This window comes from Mirounga angustirostris, unplaced genomic scaffold (genome assembly GCF_029215605.1).
Source record: "Mirounga angustirostris isolate CCGP_5_RB_7025 unplaced genomic scaffold, mMirAng1.0.hap1 SCAF_6, whole genome shotgun sequence".
Lineage (NCBI taxonomy): Eukaryota > Metazoa > Chordata > Mammalia > Carnivora > Phocidae > Mirounga > Mirounga angustirostris.
This window is the reverse complement of record NW_026991714.1, coordinates 114,640,629-114,659,165: the sequence shown is the minus strand read 5'-3', so window position 1 is coordinate 114,659,165 and position 18,537 is coordinate 114,640,629. Positions and strand designations below refer to the sequence as shown.

The following is an 18,537-nucleotide window of genomic DNA, read 5'->3' as shown; positions in this document are numbered from 1 at the left end:
ATTTTGTCTAAAATGTCCAGTTCCTGGAGACAGCAGAGTGTGGTAGGACATGAGACACCCTCTCCTGTTACCGGCATTGGGCCCAGTGCCTGGAAGTTGATCCTTGTTCTGCACTTCCTCTGGATCACTACCAACACCAAGACAGATCCTGAACCAGGCACTCATCACCCCTTGCACTCCTCCCTGCCTGGCCTACATCATTGCATCCCCAGCCTGGATACCTGCCACCACCTCCTATCTACCTCCCGACTGACTCACAGCCTCCTGGGTGCGCTGAGCCCTACAGAGGATCTCAGTACTTTTCCTACCCCAGGGCTTTTGCAGTTGCTGCCCGCGCCCTCAACCCTCTGTGCCCAGACCAGATCAGTGCAGGAAAACCAGCCCTTCTAGTCACTTAGTGCGCGGCTCAGGGGCCCCCTCCTCAAGTGGGCCTTTACTGATCCCCTGCTTAAGTAGCAACCCCACCCCATCTTGCCTTAGTCACCCCACTTGAGCGTGCCTCCTTCCTTGTCCTTTGTCCATTTCCCCCAAGAATAAGCTCCAGGAGGGTGGGGCCTTGCCTGTCTTGTTTACCCATGAACCCCACCCCCACCCCCCACCCCCGTTATCCCTGTTCCAAGCACAGAGCTGGTACAGTAGGGTCTCTCCCCAGGATCTGTTATCCCTTTGAAAGGAGAAGCCTCCCTACCAGGTCACACCCTTCAGAACAGATGGGGAAAGGGAGGGGAGGGAAGTGGAAATCTCTGGGGACCACCCTTGACCATGGGTAACTGGAGCCAATGGGTAGCTGCTCCCCTTTCGTGCCTGGGTTGGGAGTTCATGAGGTGGCAGGATGGAGCCCCTGGGCCCCCAGAGCAGCAACCTGCTCCAGCCCACATCCTTCTGGGCTCTGTCCACTTCCCGGGTTCACTCCCTGCCCCGCACCTCTCCCTGGGGTAGCTTCCCAAACGCACCAGCACACAAGCTCTCATCTCAGGCTTTGGTTTTGAGGAGCCCAGGCTGAGTGGAGTTAGTGGGGGGGACACACTCGGTAGCAATACAAAGTAGCAAAGGTTCCAGTTTCCTGCGGTTGATAACAGCTCCGATCAGCCCACAGTGCTTTGCTCACTCATTTAACGGATGTGCGGATGCACTCACCCGGAGCAAAATGTTCTGTCAGGTGTAGGAGAGGTACTGGATGCAGCTCATACCCGAAGAATCCTAGAAGTGAGCCCAGGAGGGTAGGAACCCTGGGGCTGGAAGGGGACCCGGCTGGGTGTGGTCGGAGGAGGGGTCCTGGGTGCACGCCAAGCTGCCATCACTTACTAGATCCCAGGGCTTGGGAGCCTTGACCACTGGCGAGGGTTTCTCCTGCACACTCTTGTTGGGAGGGGTACAAGCATTAGCAGCCTGGGGCCCAGCAGGAACAGGGAGCCCCCCTCCCCGCAGCCCCGCACGCAGACCTCGGAGAGCTTGAATCCGAGGGTTTGTAAGGAAGGTGGCACCGAGTGGGCGCTTCATAAATGTTAATTCCCTTGTCCATCCCTAGAAAAATGAATTAAACCATTATTCCCTCCAGGTCATTCAGCATAAATCGTATTTGTTTCCATTCTAAGTGTCAGGCCCACCCCTCTTCCCTTACAGCTCCCCACCCTTGAGCCCTCAGAACTTGTCCTTTCTCTGGCAATTAGCATACTTCATTTGAATACGGTGCTGTTTTTTACTTGTTTTTTTTTTTTCCTCTCCACAAAAGTTGAGGACCCCTGGGCTCCTCAAAACCATTTTTAAAGGGGGTGCGGGGGGCCCTGGCCTTACCATCAGCGGTGTCTTCCAGTCCTGGCCATGCAGCCTTCCTGCCCAGGCCTGGCTCCCCCAGGTTGGGCGGGGGATGGAGCCAGGTGAGCCAGAGGTCTGGCATCAGGTGGCCCTGTGGATACGTTCTCAAAATACAGTCTCAGCCCCCAGCCCCCAGACCTCTGGAATCCTGCCTAAGCTTTTGATGGTGGTTTTGCATGCGTGTGTGATAATGGTCCAGGCCAGTCCTCCCCACCGGGCTGCATTCTCCAAGGTTTTGTCACTGCCGTGTCCCCAGCACATGGCACCGTGCTTGGCACGTGGTGGACTTGTAATACATATTTGTGGAAGGAGAATGGGATAAGGAACACTGGAAGTGGGCGAGGGGGAACAGTTAAGGAAGGTGAAGGAGAAGTGGGGCTATTTGAGCTGGGTCTTGATGAATGATGGAGGAGTTTACCAAATGTAAAGTGGAAAGGTGTCCCAAGAAGAAGGGAACAGCATGTGCGAAGACAGTGAGACATGAAGTGCATGGTATATCCTGGGAACAAGAAGCGGGGCAGAGTGCCTGCAGTGGCCATCCTGAAAAGGTACACTCAGCTAATCCCAGAGGAGCCCAGGTGGGAAGCAGCCAACTGCGACACCTCCTGAAGGCAGAGGAGGGAGGCCATGCTGTGGAATTCTTACCAGCAAGGGAGAGATGTGACTCGCATTTCAGAGGGGACCCTCTGGCCAGGCATTCCCCAGACAGCCCCATTCTTCCTTCACTTCTGCAATTGTCCCTTGTGAGAAAAATCACAGTCCCAATTCTCCCACGGGTGCTGCCTGGGGCAAGGTCGGTATGGATTCCCTAAAAGCCCCAACATCCCCAGAACCACAAAAGATTTCCCAGGGAGATGCTGGTTTTGAGAAATGAAACTCTGGTGTGGGATGGGCTGGCAAGAGGGGAAGTTGGAGCTCAAACCATCTGAAGAATGTTTGGGGCATTTTCCTAAGTTAAAAGTACTCAAGGGGCCCCTGGCTGGCTCAGTCGGTGGAGCATGCGGCTCTTGATTTTTGGGGTTGTGGGTTCGAGCCCCACATCAGGTGTAGAGATTACTGAAAGATAAAATCTTAAAAAAAAAAAAAAAAAGTACTCAAAGCACAGGCAGATCTAACTTCTCCAGGACCAAACACAGGAACTACCACCTCCCTTAACAATAAAAAGAAATCATCTTTATTCAAGAAAGTAATCTGTGCCCAAACACACACACACACACACACACACACACACTTCAAAGAGTCCTTAGGGAGAAGTAAGCCTCTCTGTTCCCAAGCCCCCTGTCTCCCCTCCTGAAGCGAACCCAGGCCCCTGCACCCAGTCCTGCTCGTCCTTGCAGAAATGGGCTCCCACCACCCCGCCCCTACGTACACGTGACTCTTGCAAATGGCAGCATACTGGTCACACTGTTTTGTGCTCTTTCCGTAATAATGTATCATCCCCTACCACATATCTTGCTACCTTCTTTTTTGGGGGGATACATAATTTATTTACTCAGTACATTATTTATGTAACTTAATGGACTGTTAAGTTGTCCCCAGTTTATTCTTGCTGCTTCCTTACGCACATGAGCGAATTTATCCACTGAGTAAATTCCCTGGAGGGAAGGGATTGCTTACCATTTAAAATTTTGATAGATATTGTCAAACTATTTCCCAAAGAGATACAAAAATCTCCTACCAACATAGTGCACCCCCTCACTCCTTGGCGAGCTGGTTCCACCCCCCTGCACCCAGTGACTCCCAGCTGCCAGTAGGCCCATTAGGCCATTCCCTGCTGAATGCACAGCCTGCAGCCCACCCCTCATTGCCCCCATGGCCCACAGGTAATGGGGAGGCTTCTTTCACTATCACTTTATATGAAATTCTATTGTCATTTTAAAAAGTTAAAAAAATAAATTCTATTGTCATTTAGGTTTTCCTTTTTTTTTTTTAAGATTTAATTAATTTATTTATTTGACAGAGAGCACAAGTAGGCAGAGCGGCAGGGAGAGGGAGAAGCAGGCTCAGCTGAGCAGGGAGCCCGATGCGGGGCTCAATCCTAGGACCCTGGGATCATGACCTGAGCTGAAGGCAGATGCCCAACCGACTGAGCATATCATTGCGTTTTTCACCTGACAGTATCTAGCAGAGAACATTCCAAATCTGGCCATTAAGCACATCCTCACAGTTTTTAATACCCACAGAACATCACATTTGATGACTGTCCCTCTCACCTCCTTTTGTCATTTGTTTTCACTTTCTTTTCTTTGCCATGCCACTTTTGTGGAGTAAAAGTTTCTTTTGTGGTCACTGGTGGTTTGTGTCATATGTAGAAAGGCCTTCCCCAGTTTGGAGATCGTAGGGAATTCCTCCCACTGTTGATCCTCGTGCTTCTGTGGTTTCATTTTTCATCTTTAAATATTTGATTCATGGTGAATTTTTATTTTGTTGTAAGGTGAGATATAAGGATCCAATTCGGTCATTTTTCTCCAGGTGGCTATCCCTTTGTCTCTCTTCCATTTATTAAATAATGTCTTGTCTTTGCCCACTTGAAATAACTCTTGTTTCCAAACTCCAATGCGTATTTGAATCTATCTCTGCTCATGTACCGAGGGACCTGGCTGGTTTTACTTATCGTAGCTGGATCCTCGACTCCGTTTTAATAAATTGGTCTCACTTCATTTTTTTTTCCCAAAATGCATTTGCTGTTTTGTTACGAACTTTAGAGTCAACTTGTTTAATTCAAAAAGAAATGCTACGAGTACTTTCTTGTGTTAAATGTATAGATGAAATCCGGGTGAATCAGTATCCTATTATGTGGGTTTTCCTATTTACATGATGGTGTATCTGTTTCTTCTAATTTATAAGTAGCTTGTGGTCTCTGTATATTAATTCTCTGTCTGGCCACCTTACGACATTCTCTTACTGCTTGCAGTTGCTTTCAGGCCATTGACTTTGGTTTTCCACATATATAAATAACAACAGCAATAATAATAACACTGTACCTTCCCTCCAGCTTTTATTGTTTGATGTTCTTTCTCCAATCTAATTGCACTGCTGAAGACTTCCAGGAAAATGTGAAGTAGCAGTGACAATGGTGGCCCGGCTCCTGTCGTCTCTGGCCTTGACAGCAGCTCTGCTGGTGTCTCTCCACGAACACAGGGCTGGCTCTGCTACGTCCATGTTGAAGAAGGGGCCATCTGTTTTTATTTCACGTAAAATTTCCATCAAAATGGATGTTCAACGTTGTGAAGTGCCTTCTAAGGTTTTTCCTTGGAAAAACAGATTCAAGAGAGCCCCAAAGGAACCGCAGGTTCCTCCACTCACTGGGACACCTCCTGATGTTCTGCCCTCCACCCCTCCCAGCCCCCTGGGCCTGTGGCTCGCAGCCCTGGTGATGGGGCAGAGGGGGGAGGCGGAGTATTTAGGACCCCCCCCAGCTTTCAACATCCTCTTTCCTGGGTCCCTCTGCCTTCCCTTGTCTCCTTTTTCTCTGGCATTTATGACAATGAAAAGGCTTTCTAGAAAGGCAGAGGTGGGGTGTTAGTCTCTCCTCATCCATCTGTCCCGGCTCTGGGGCGCTGAGGAGCAGAGAAGTTCCCCAAAGGAGGCAAAAAGGCATGCCCGCTGAGGGCTGCTGCCAAGGAGGACACACACGATACAAGCCTGTCTCTTTGGAACCTACTCTCAGAGGTGACATCCGTCACCTTTTGCCATTTCTATTCGTTGAAAGAAAGTTACTAGGTTCAGCCCACATTCCTGATGCCAGGAAGCAGGACTCACCGGGGGCTCTCTCAGATGCTGCCCACCACAGAGATGGAACCAGGAGGACAGATCCTCGGTCTGCAAGAGTGGGGTGTGAGCGGCCAACACTTTAGGAGACCAGTTGGCGTGCAGTTTCCCCTTGCTGCCCAGGGCCACTGTAAGCCACACTCGGTTAGTCATGTGACCTCAGCAACTTAGCCTCTGTTTTCTCATCTGCAAAGTGACTGTCATCACTGTACTATCTTATACGGTCATCGTGAAGCTAAAATACTGAGCTACAATATGCAGTTTGTGGAAACCATGCCCAGAATATTGTGAAGACCCAATAAAACTTGGACGTTGTCCTAAGCGAGATTGCCTGTCACTTCCACAGAGCTCTCCATGTGTCCCCACGGTGACCACTGCCATTCCTTGAGTTCCCACCCTTTTCCAGACACTGGACCAGTCCCTGGGGATACCAGCCGGACCAAGGGATGCATGCACCGCTCCCATGAAACTTGTCTCCTCTCACAAAGACACAGTTAACAAGTAGAGAAATAAGCTAATTTCCCAGTATGATAAGCTCTAAAGAGAAAAGAGTGCGAGAGTCATTGGGCAGGAGGGACAGTTATTTGACAGAGGTTCTCCCCCGGGGAAGGAGAGTTTCTGTAGTGACATCTGAACTGGGGTGTGAAGGCACAAGGGAGCTGGCCCCACAGGGACCTGGGAAAACCCCCTTCTGAGCACCTGTAAGTGCAGACGTTCTAGTTGGAAGAGAGTGCGTCTGAGGAAGAGAGAGTCCAAATGGCTGAGGGCAGTAAGGGTGGGCAAGGGGGGGACATGTGGTCAGGGAACCTGGAACCCCAGGGTCACAGGAGAGTTGGGTTTTATTCCAAGAACAGTAGGCCCTCCGAAGAGTTGTAAGCAGATATGCTTTGTTCTTAATTGGCTGCTTTTCTTTGTTGAAGGGAGGGAGGGATGGACAGGCGGATGGGTGGATGGAAGGACAGATAGATGAATGGGTGGGTGGATGAATGGATCATTGGGTGGGTGGACAGACAGATGGACAAATCGGGGGGAGAGAGATGGGCACATGAACAGGTGACATCAACACCAGTATAGCGTCTTACCAGAGTTTCGCACCCGCTGCCTGCCCCAGCCCTTTAGGAAATAACTTCAGAGCTTCCTGCGGTCCGGGTTCTGACACGGTGTCCTGGAAGGAATGAGTGCTGCAGGAGATACAGCCAGGCTGGGCAAGGGGGCTGTCTCCGGCTCTCTTTGTCTCATGGGTGGTGGAGACACCATAGGGATGGCAGCTGATTTCATGGAAAGAGTCCCAAACAGCTAAGTTCGAGTCCTTACTGTGCCAGGCGGGTGGCCCTGGGCCACTGGAAGTTCCCGGGGCCCGGGCTCCCCTGTCTCAGGCAGGGATGGTGGTGGCTTACAAAGCCTGTGCAGGTGGCCTGCCCAGCTCATGGCTTCCTTGTCTTCCCACCGGAACGATCTGGTTAGTTACTGGCCTCATTTTGCCCATGAAAAAATGAAAACTGAGAGATTCCGTGGCCAGTAAGCGCTTATATTTCTCAGGCTTCTTCCATGTGTTCATTGAGTCCCCACCAACCACTGAGGTGGGCTCTCTGAGTCTCCGGTTGGAGAGGACCCTGAGGCACAGAGTTGGTGGGGCTGGGGGTCCAGCCCTGTGCTCTGGGGCCCTAGCGAACTGGGGGACTGGATAGATCCAGCATCAGGCCGGCAGGCGGGCGGAGCCCCTTGCTGAGCTGGTGGGGGGAGGAATGCAGGGGAGGGAGCGGGCAAGGTGGCTGGCGCAGGACACCTGCGCTGGGATTTCCGGGGCTTGAAACCCCGCAGCCCCTGCAGCAGCGGGAGGGCCCCCGCGGGGATCTGCCGCCTCTGGCCTCCTCCTCGCCCCGCCCCAGACAGTCCCGGCTCTGGGGCGCTGAGGAGTGCAGAAGTTCCCCAAAGGAGACAAAAAGGGCCTGGCCGGGTGCCCGCAGCAGAGCCCACGAGCCACCCGCCGCCAGCGCGCCTCGCCTCGGTCCCTGGGCCGGCTGTGCCCAGCGGTTGTTCCTGCGGCCACAAGACCCCCCCCGCCCCTCCCCCCTCCGCTGCCACACCATGCCCTTCTGCCCCGCCAGGCATCTGAGGAGGAGCAGGCTTCAGCCCAGGGGTAAGTGGGCAGCCGGGGTCAAGGGCAGGCTGTGGGGACACGAGGCCAGGGGTGATTAACCCTTGAAGGGCCAGCGGTGTTGGGTGACTCCAGGTGGGTCAAAGGAATGAGTGGAGACAGAGGACAGGAACCCGAGGGGCGGCTTGGACCCAGGTTGGGGTCAGCCTGGTGTGGGTTGGCAGGGATGGGCAGGGAGCCTGCAGATGGACAGGGCTAGTTGGCTCCTAGGCATTGCTCCAGCTGGCACCGCCCCCCTAAACACACACACACACACACACACAGTCTCAGCAAGTCTGAGGGTGGAGGTTCTCCCCCGCCCCTCCAGCCCCAGCTTTGAGGTTGTCCGGGAGCCACCAGCCCATATGGCTGCTGAGCACTTGAAACGCGGCTAGTCTGGATGGGCTGTTGGTACAAAATACACACTAGATTCTGAAGACTGCATATAAAAAATATGTTAAAATTATCGATTACAGGTTGAAATGAATGGTACTGTTTCCGATGTGTTGGGATAAATATATCATTCAAAATAATTTCACCTGTCTCTTTATACTTTTTAAATGTAGCTACGAAAACATTTAAAAATGTACGTGTAGCTTGCATTATATTTCCATTGGCCCACAGTGCCTCAGACAGCTGTATTCCCACACTTGGCCTTCACCCCTGGGAATCCATCAGCGGGGGCTTCCCTGGGGCTCCCCACTCCCCTGGGCTCCCACTAGAAAGATGGAGGGCCCAGTGGCAGGTCATCTATTGCAGGTACTGTCACCTTTAAATAGTGACTTCTTTTATTTTTTAAACAATTTTCCATAACTCCTGGTCTAATACAGATAGTGTTTGATTAATTACATCGGAATGACACTTCTTTCACCTGAATGTCATAGAATGAGTCCTTTGCACTACAGTAGTTTAAAAAATGCTTTCATAAATACCATTTACTCTTTTTTTTTTCTTTTTATTATAAAAATTTTTATACGGAAAAGTTGAGAGAGAGTGGTTCCTGTCCTGGAACCCCTACCAGGATCCGCTGCATTTTGGAGTCACCTCCGCTCCCCCAAAGCCCCTTGCATGGGTGGAAAGAAAGACTCATACACAAAGGGAGTTTCTTAAACTGAGGAGCTCAGAGGGGAAGAATGGCCCAGCTGGAAACAAGAAAAGCTGGGTTGGGGTCCTGGCTAGGTCACCTGCGAGCCAGTCCCTTGAACAGAGTGGGGACAGGGTCAGGAACCAGTCTGCCTAGGGTCCTAGTTCACTGATTTTACAGCTTGGACATGCTTCTAAACCTCTCTGGGCCTCAGTTTCCTTTCCTGTAAGATTGGGATAACGGCACCACTTCCTTTGTGAGTGTTCAGACGTGATGCTCATCGATTCATTGACATCACACCTACCTTAAAGTGAATGCTTTTTGTGTGCCCATCACCTTGGTTCTGCTGCCGCTGCAATTAACCTTCCATTCATCACAGACTCTCTGCATGCCCTCCCCGGGCCAAGCACTGCTTGGTTTGCTGGAGTTGCTGCTAAGATGGACGGAGTGGGGTGGGCCAAAAATAAACAGTATAAATAAGCATATCACATAAACACATAAACTATATGTGTACTGGACTGTGCTAAGCGCTGTGGAGAAATCAAGGCCGGGTTGATTGAAATCACTGCATGGGTTGCAGTGGATGATGACGTTTAAATAGGGTGGTCAAGACAGATGCCCCAAGAAGGCGACATTTGAGGACAGACCTGAAGGAGGCGAGGTTGTGTCTGGGAGAACAGCTTTTAGGGCAACAGCAAGGGCAGGTGCAGAGACCTTCAGGCAAGGGCATGCCTGGTGGTTTGAGTAATGGGAGTAATGGCTGAGAGCTAAAGAGAGAGCAGCCATGAAAGCCATGAAGTCAGAGGAGTAGCGGGAGGGCTGGGAGGCTGGGGTGGGGTGGGGGTGGGAGGGAGCCGCCTGGAAGATCATTGTAAGGACTCTGCTTCAAGGGGCACTTTTTGCTTTGAGCAGAGGCGTGTGAGCTGGTGTGGGTCTTACTGGGCCACTGTGGCCGCCATATTGAGAACAGACTGTAGGGGCAAGACAGGGCCTGGAGACCACACCAGTGATCCAGATGTAAAAGGACGGTGGCCAGGACCAGGTGGAACAGTGAAAAGTGGTCAGATTTTGAATATCTTTTGACGGAGGAACCATGGAACTTACTGATAGGAATGGATGTGAAATGTGAGAGAACAGAGCTGAGGATGCATCTGGTTTCCACTTGAGTAGCTAGAAGAGGGAGTTGCCCTGACCAGAGAAGGGGAGGGTGGGGCAGATCCAGAGTGGATTTTGTACTAGGTAAGTGGGAGTTGCCTGAGTCATCCCAGTGGAGCTGTGGGGCGGGCAGTGGATACTGGGTCTGGAGGGCAGGGGACAGTGAACTCGGAAGTCATCAGCATAGGGATGACATGGTCCTCACAGAAAGTCTTGAGACTGCATGAGCCCACCAGAGGACAGTGTGGGTCAGTGTGGGGACAAGGAGGGGGGAAGGCCAGGTGACCCTAACTTTCTGCCGGGGGTACCTAATTGCCCGGCACTGAGGTAGGAACACAAGAGGAGGCTGGCGGGATAGACAAAGTCATGATGATTTTCAGACCAGCCATGCTATGCCTGTGGGACGTCACACAACTGTTGAATTGTAAAAGACTAAATTTAGACTCAGAGGAAGCATACATTTGGTTGCTCTGTATCTGATTCTTAACTGGGGCAAGTTTTGCCCCCCAAGGGACCCTTGGCAATATATGGAGACTTTTTTGGTGGCCAGCCTGGGAGAGAGGGACAGGCTGCTAGGGGCATCTGGTGGGACGAGGCCAGGGATGCTGCTAAACATCCTCCTCTGCACAAGACCACTGGCCGACACCCCAAGGAGGAAGTATCCGTAGTGCTGAGGTGGGAAAAGTCTGCTCTCTGTTGTAGCTAATTGAATGTGATAATCAAAGCGAGCATTTAAAGAGTGCTTGTCAGAGGCCAGGTGCTGAGCGAGGGGAGTACCTCCTTTCATTCTCCTGAAAAGGTAGCAGCCAACCTACATTTTCTTCACCATCCAGGGTGTGGGGTGTGACTGACACTTGGGGACGTGAAGTCACCGCGCTCCCCCTGCTGGAGTCAAGGGTGGGCCCCAGGTTGTGCTCAGCCCCGTTCAAGGAGACCTCAGAGGGCTGCACCTGTGTCAGGATGGGCTGGAAACAGTGGCCACACAGACTGGTTTAGAAGAGGCCAGGGAAAACCAAAAACAGTAGCAAGAGACCCTCCGCTTTCATGATGTGCTTCTTCCTGAAATAATTGGCTGTTAATGATTTTTTTCTTTAACTAAAGCTAATACACCTCTTTCCTAAGCAGCAGAGGAAAAAGTCCACATAAATAATCGAATGCTGTAGAAAACCCCGGAGTTTGCCTTAATGACCTATTTTATCTTCCATGCATTGCCCTCCACTGCCAGAGGAGGTTCTATATTATAAATAGAGAATGAATGTGTAGTTGAACAAACCTAGGTTTGAATCCTGGTCCTTCCACTTGTTTGCTTGTGAGCTAAATGTGTAACTTCTCAGAGCTTCAGTTTATTCATCTGTAAAATGGGATCAGTAACACTCCTTCCTATGGTGTTCATGAGGACTAAGTGTGGCTGTGTGTTAAGCATCTTGTACAGTGTTTTACGTACGTGGTAGCAGGTCTTTCACTTTTGGATAAGATGGAGCAACAGGGATCAATTTGCTCTCTCACCTAAAACACCCTCCCCCCCCCCAAAAAAAAGGACAAGTCATATGAAACATTTAAGATTCTAAACATTATGCAGTGAAAGGCTGTGATCCCCAAAAGATGGGAAGCAAACAAGGTGAGCCCTACACATGCCCCAGCTTACTGCCTTGAGAAAGTTCCGGCTGTGATGCAAAAAGGGGAAATCCAGGTGGAGCCCATTAGATTCCATGCATTAAGGACACAGAGCTTAGAGACAGAGAGACCAAAGCATCTAGAGTTTTCAGGATGGAATACCCAGGGGAAAGAGCTGCACAGAGAGAAAACTCCTTGAGAACTCATCACCATGTGCATGTGAGGAAATGACCTGAGCCTAAGGAAAGAACCACTAGAGAGAATTCCAGGCAGCAGTGTGCCCTCTCACACAGGGCAGGGAATAGTGCCTGACCCCACCTGCCCTCCTGGAAAGCCTCATGATTCATGGGGCATTGCATAGAAAACACAAAGAGTTTTCCCTTTGCAGTGGGGAATAATTAGCTCACTCCCGAGTGTTCTGGACCCACCTAAGAAGCCTTAGAAGCAAAGTCTGTAAGCATCAAACCCTTTCCAAGTAACCTAACTTCATCCCAGAACAGGACTCAAGAATATTTAGAGGAATCACAGATGTTCAGCACCCAACCCTTTAAGAATCACAGTGTCTGGCACCTAATAAAAAATATCAGGCCTGCACAGCAGCAAGAAAATAGGACCCACAATGTGGAGAAAAGTCAGTCAACTGACAACAACCTAGAAATGACACTATTAGAATTAGCAGAGACATTAAAACAGATTTTATAACTGTATTCCATAGGTTCAAAAAGTGAAGTAGAGACATGAAAACTATTTTTAAAAAGACCCAAATCAAACTTCTGGAGATCAAACCTAAAACGTATGAGATAAAAATATACTAAATATACTAACTAAATTAATGACAGGTTAGACAGAGAAGATGTAAAAAGATTGATAAATTGGAGATAGCAATCAAAATTGTCTGTAGTTCTCTGTTGCTGCTGTAACAAATTACGACAAACTCTATGGCTTGAACAACACAACTGTATTATCTTCTTGCTCTGTAGGTCAGAGGTCGGACACAGGTCTCCCTGGGCTTAAATCATGGTGTCGGTAGGGCTGAGTTCCTTTTGGAAGGTTCTAGCGGAGAATCCATTGTCCTGATTTTTCCAGTTTCCAGAGGCTGCCAGTCTCCTTCAGCTGCTGGCCCCCTTCCTCCAACTTTGAGGCTAAAAATGGCCATCGAGCCATGTCGCATCACTGTCACCTGTATGTGGTCATCTTTCTCTCTGACTCTCCTTCCTCTACTTTTAAAGACCCTTGTGGTTACAGTGGGCCCATCTGTATAATCCAGGGGGATCTGCCTACCTTAAGGCCCTACTGATGAGCAACCTTAATTCCATCTGCAACCTTGATTCTTCTTTGCCCTGTAGCCTAACGCAGTCACAGGTCCCAGGGCCTAGGAAGTCGGTGTCTTCGGGGACTATTGGACTACCTACCACACTATCCAAAAATAAAACACAGAGAAAAGAATTTAACAAGAATAAGCAGAGTATCAGTGAGCTGTAGGGTAACTTCTGGTTGCTAATATACATGTACTTGTAATCTCAAAATGGGGAGAGGGGACAGAAAAGTATATTTGAAGCTGTAATGGCCCCACATTTCCCAAATTTTATGAAAACTATAAGTCCAGAAATCTGAGAAGCTCAATGAGTCCTAAGTACTAGAAACATGAAGAAAACTATACTGAGGCACATCATAATCAAATTGCTCAGAGGCTGAAAAAGAAGAAAGACACATTACATGCAGAGGAACCAAAATGCGGCGGGGCGGGTGGGGGGGCGTTGGGGGCAGCCAATTTCTCATCAGAAACAGTGCTCAGAGAACCCTTACCAGGCCAGACCATATTCTGGGGCAAAACCAAGTCTTAAAGGGATTTAAATCATACAACATGTGTTATCTGACCACAATGAAATTAAATTAGGAATCAATAACAAAGATTTCTGGAAAATTCCCCCAATTTGGAGACTAACTCATTTCCAAATAACTCATAGGTCAAAGAAGAAATCCAAAGGGAAGTTATTTGGAGTTGAAAATATTTTGAGCTGACTTAAATGAACACAACACAACATACCAAAATCTGGGGGGTGCCTGGAAGCAGTACTTAGAACAGTGTAGCGCTAATCACTATAAGCAACTAGAGAAAGAAGACCCAATGAAACCTAAAGTAGAGAGATGAAAAGAAGTCACAAAGATCAGAGATGCAACAATGGGCTAGAATACACATTTGCAGACTACAGCCTGTGGCTGGCTCCCTCTTTTTGGCAATAAAGTTTTATACAAACACAACTGTGCCCTTTTGTTTCCATATTGTCTGTGGCTGCTTTTTAGCTACAACAGCAGACTGGGTGGTTATGGCAGAGACCATATGGCCTGACAACCTAAAATATTTACTATTTAGCCCTTAAAAAAAAAAAGTTTGCTAACCAGAAACACAATAAACAAAATCTGTAAAACAGAAAGCTAGGTTTTTGAGATCAAAAAAATTGGTAACCCTCTAACAATGCTGATTGATCAGAGGGAAAAAAGAAGACAAATGATCAACATCAGAAATGAGAGAGGTGACGTTACTACAGAGTCTCCAAATATTAAAAGGATCCTAAGGGTATATTATGGACAACTTTCCGCCAGTGCATTTGACAACTGGGATGAAAGAAATTCCTCGACAAACACAAACTACCAAAGCTCACTCAAGAAAAAATACATGTATGTATTAAAGAAATGGGATTTGTTATTAAAGACCTTCCCACAAAGGAAACTCCACGTCGAGGTGGCTTCACATTGCATTCTACCAAATATTTAAAGTATGAAATAATAGCAACCGTACACAAACTCTTCCAAAAAAATGAAAAGGTGGGAATAATTACCAGCTTATTCTGTGAGGCCAGTGTGACCCCAGTCCCCAAACCAGACAAAGGCCTTCTAGGAAAAGAAAACCACAGACCAAAATCCCTCATGAATACAGATGAAAAATTCTCCAGCCTGAGAAAGGGCATCTACAAAAATTCTACAGCAGATCTACTTAATGATGAAAAGCTTGGTGCTTTTCCCATCAGATCAAGAATAAGAGAGGATGTCTGCTCTCACCACTTATGTTCAGCCCTATGTTTGAGGCTCTAGTCAGTGCAATTAGGTAAGAAAAAGAAATAAAAAGCACCCAGATTGGAAAGGAAGAAATAAAACTGTCTGTGCGGGTGGCCACCATCACCCATGTGGGTGTACGGGCAAGTCAACGGAGAAAGGACAGTCTGTTCCTCAAATGGTGCTGGAAAAACTGGACTTCCATATGCAAAAGAATGAAGTTCAATCCATGCCTCGCACCAAATACAAAAATTAACTCATATACCTAAATGTAAATCCTAAAGCCACGAAACTTCTAGCAGAAAACTTATGACCTTGGGTTAAGCAAAGATTTCTTAGATACAACACCAGAAGCACCCTCCATAAAAGAAAAAAAAAATGGATACATTGGGCTTCACTAAAATTAAAAACTTCTGCTCTTGTAAATACACTCTTTTTTTTAAGATTTTATTTATTTATTTGACAGAGAGCGAGAGAGGGAACACAAGCAGGGGGAGCGGGAGAGGGAGAAGCAGGCTTCCCGCGGAGCAGGGAGCCCAATGCAGGGCTCGATCCCAGGACCCCAGGATCATAACCTTAGCCCAAGGCAGACGCTTAACAACTGAGCCACCCAGGCGCCTTGCTCTTGTAAATACACTCTTAACGGAAAGAAAAGGCACAGACGGGGAGAAATATTTGCAGAGCATAGATCTGATAAAGGACCTGTATCTGGAATATGTAAAGAACTCTCAAAACTCCATTAGGAAAAAATGAACAATCCATTTCAAAAACGAACAAATGATTTCAACAGATATTTCACTGAAGAAGATACACGGATAGCTGTGAAGTACATAAAAAAGATGTCCAGAATCATTAGGCATCTGGGAGCTGCAAATTCAAAGCAGATGCTCTACCTCTGCACACGCATCAGAATGGCTAAGAGTGAGAGGACTGATCACACCTGGTGCTGGCGAGTGGAGCCCTGGAGCTCTCGTACTTTGCTGGCCGGAACGTAATGGTGCCCTCACTTGGGAAATCACTTGTGACCGTTTCTTAAAAAGTTGAACATGGGTATATAAAAATACGCATAAATAAACATTCACGAAAAGTTAAACGTGCAGGCTCAGAGCATCAGGAGGGCAGGACTCAAGGCAGGGGTACAGCTGGGCAGGAGAGCACCTGCCGACCTCTGGGCAGGATGGATCCAATCCCATGGTGGGAACTTGAATGAAGCTTATGCGACATGAGTGGCTCTCTTAGGGAAAAAGAATTTAAAATGTGAAATCAAGACTAGGTACAAAAGTGCGTACTTAGGACAAGCAAGTAACTACAACAAATTCGTGGAGTCCTAGATCCCTTTCTTCTGAGTCATCTTGAGACACTGGTTCAGAGAAGCTTCTGTAGAGAAGCTTCCCAGTGGCACCTGGCTTCCCCCCCACCCCCACTTCAGTGGCAGCGCCCACACCCCATGAATGACCACAGCAGCCCACCAAGCCATGGGTGCCACCTCTCCGGCTTCGGGCTCTGCTGTCTCTCCCCTGGCTCCCCTCCCATCTGCCTCCACAGCCCTGCTGCCCAGCGGGGACAAGGCTTGGGTGTGCAGAAGGCATCCTGGGGTCCCAGCAAGCTTGTCTCCTTGCTCACCACCCCCCTGAGCTTTGGGCCGCACGGGCCTCTCCAGACTGCTGGCCTTGCTTGGTGCCCCTCAGTGAGGACGCACCCCACCTGTGCTCTATCAGAGCACCCTCCTCCGCTTCCTGGTCCTTGGGGGCTTTGCCATGACCACTATCAGACTGACCCCTGCAGGCTGTCTTGTCTGTGAGGGGTGACAGGAGCGTGGGGTGGGCCAGAGCCCAGAGCAGGGGACTTGGGATCCCAGGCTGTACCTCGTAGTAGCTGTGTGAATTCAAGCAAGTTCCATAATCACTCTGTGCCTCCCTTTCCTCATCTGTAAAATGCAGAAAGTAATAGTACCTCCCTCCACAGAGTCTTTGTGGAGATGAAAGAATCCTAGGAGGGCTGATGTGTCTGTCAGTTTGGTCCACTTAAGTGTCCGCAGCTTCTAGAAGAGTCCCAGGCAGGTATCAAGTACTCAGAAAGCACTTGCTCCTGGCTGGTCTCCGTCCCAGGGCTGTGGGCTCTAGCGAGGGGTGTCCTGGGTCTCACAGTTCTCCCTAACTGCTGTCCCACGCCCTTGAGAACCCAGGTCCCTGAGACTCACACCCCTACCCGCAGACAGTCCTGCTTAGGGTCTGAGGCCCTGGGGTCAGAAGCAATCACATGGGGGAGTTACATATTGCAGGATGTTGCAGATGAACAAAGACAAGAGTGTTCTTGAACATCCCTTAAATCACCTATAAAGTTCAGTATAACTGGGTTTTGTGTATATCCCAAAGATCAGTTCATTTACACATGAAAATGTAAGACCCACTGGAGCTACATTAGGGAACAAGTCACTTAATGAACATCAGTCTGAGCTTTCCCACCCTTCCGCCTTTAGATAAGGATCCAGTGTCTAGCCGTGAGTAGGGATAGGGGAGAATTCTGGAGCGTTCCGCTTCATGCTGCTTTAACAGCAAGCCTCCGTAATGTTACTACTTCTGGAGAAGCGGGTCTCCTCTTCAGGCTCGGGAAGGAGGGCAGGCTGTGATGTCAGAGCCTAAGTTAAAAGCACATAGTGATGTTTCACTGTAATTAGGAGGTGGAAAGTGGATTTAAAACACAATACATAGTGAGGCTACTCCGGGTTCTGCGCTTCTCCCAGCTGGCCTCAGATCTGAGTGCTTTTTCCCTAATAGTGTGGGGGCTGGGGGTGCTCTAATGATTTCCGTTTTGATGTGGAAATGTAACAAAGACCAAGGGATTACACTGAAACCTGGAAGGGCCCCAAAGACAGACGTGGGAAGTGGGAAAGGGGGCAGGGGGCTGCCAAAACAGAACCAGAAGCCTGGCCATTGCGGAGAGGTTTGGGAGAGGTGGCCTCCTCCCACAGCAGGGAAGAAGAGACTTACCGGCCTCGGGGTGGAGAGTGCTGTCGCAGGGGTCCTTGCAGTAAGCCTGTGTCTCCTGTCTTGCAGGTGGTGCCGGGGAGCGGGAGAAGGTGCCGGCCACCCCCGAGGCGCTCCTGCTCATGGCCAGCTCCCAGCGTGACATGGAAGACTGGGTGCAGGCCATCCGCCGGGTCATCTGGGCCCCGCTTGGCGGAGGTACTGCCCGTAGATCGCATGCTCACCCTCTAGAACCCTTGCCTTCAGGTAATCATGGCCCTCCGCCCTGCACTGAGCCTGCAAGACCCCTCTCGCCCAGGGCTCGCTGGCTGTGTCCCGAGCGGCCTACAGGAGGCAGGCTGTGCTGGCCTGGGGTGCTGCCAGTCCCCAAGAGTCACACCTCCTGTGTGCCGGGGTGGGGGGGGCAGCGGGGGACATCGGGGCAACTTTCCAAAACATGCCCTCCTCCAGTGAGAGTGCTGTGGCGGGCGCGTGCCTGCCTCGCTGCATCCAGAGCCCTGCTGGACAGTGGACGTCCGCGAGGTGGTGTGCACCAGGCACGGTGTCCCCCCCCTGCTGTGCCTCGCTGCGCACACAGTCTGCTCCCGGGTCCCATCTCACAGCAGTGGCCTCCATTTACTCCCTCCGCCTTGACTAGGAGCACTGATTGGGTGCCTGAAACGTACTTGTAATACCGCTTGTATTCCAGGCACTAGGAATTCAGTAATAAACAAAATAGAGGATTCCTCCTCCCTCCCCCCATCCTTCGTCCAGCGGGAGACAGACAATAAGCAGTAAAGATGTCACATGATGTCGAGTAGAGAGAAACAGAATGAAGTAAAGCTCAGCAGGATGGTAGAGGACGCTGTGTTAGATGCGGTAGCCCAGCCAGCTCAATGAAGTGGCCAAAAGAGCCAGGGGAATGCTGGGTGAGGAGCACT

General features: G+C 49.8%; 1 protein-coding gene across 10 annotated transcripts in view; it reads left to right on the top strand.

Moving 5' to 3' along the window:
* The window catches only part of ARHGAP22 (Rho GTPase activating protein 22), a 169,452-nt gene that overhangs the window by 122,503 nt on the left and 28,412 nt on the right, over nt 1-18,537 (top strand). For 7 of the 10 annotated variants that reach the window (XR_010412498.1, XM_054508266.2, XM_045878279.3 and 4 more), the window contains one exon: nt 17,687-17,863. The exons of 2 other annotated variants lie outside the window; for them this stretch is intronic. Coding sequence is in view for 7 of the 8 variants with exons in the window: in XM_054508266.2 (XP_054364241.1) it covers nt 17,687-17,863 (177 nt within the window). In the remaining variant the exon portion in view is untranslated. The remainder of the gene's footprint in view (nt 1-17,686; nt 17,864-18,537) is intronic. One more of the 10 variants, XM_054508267.2, reaches the window with a different exon arrangement.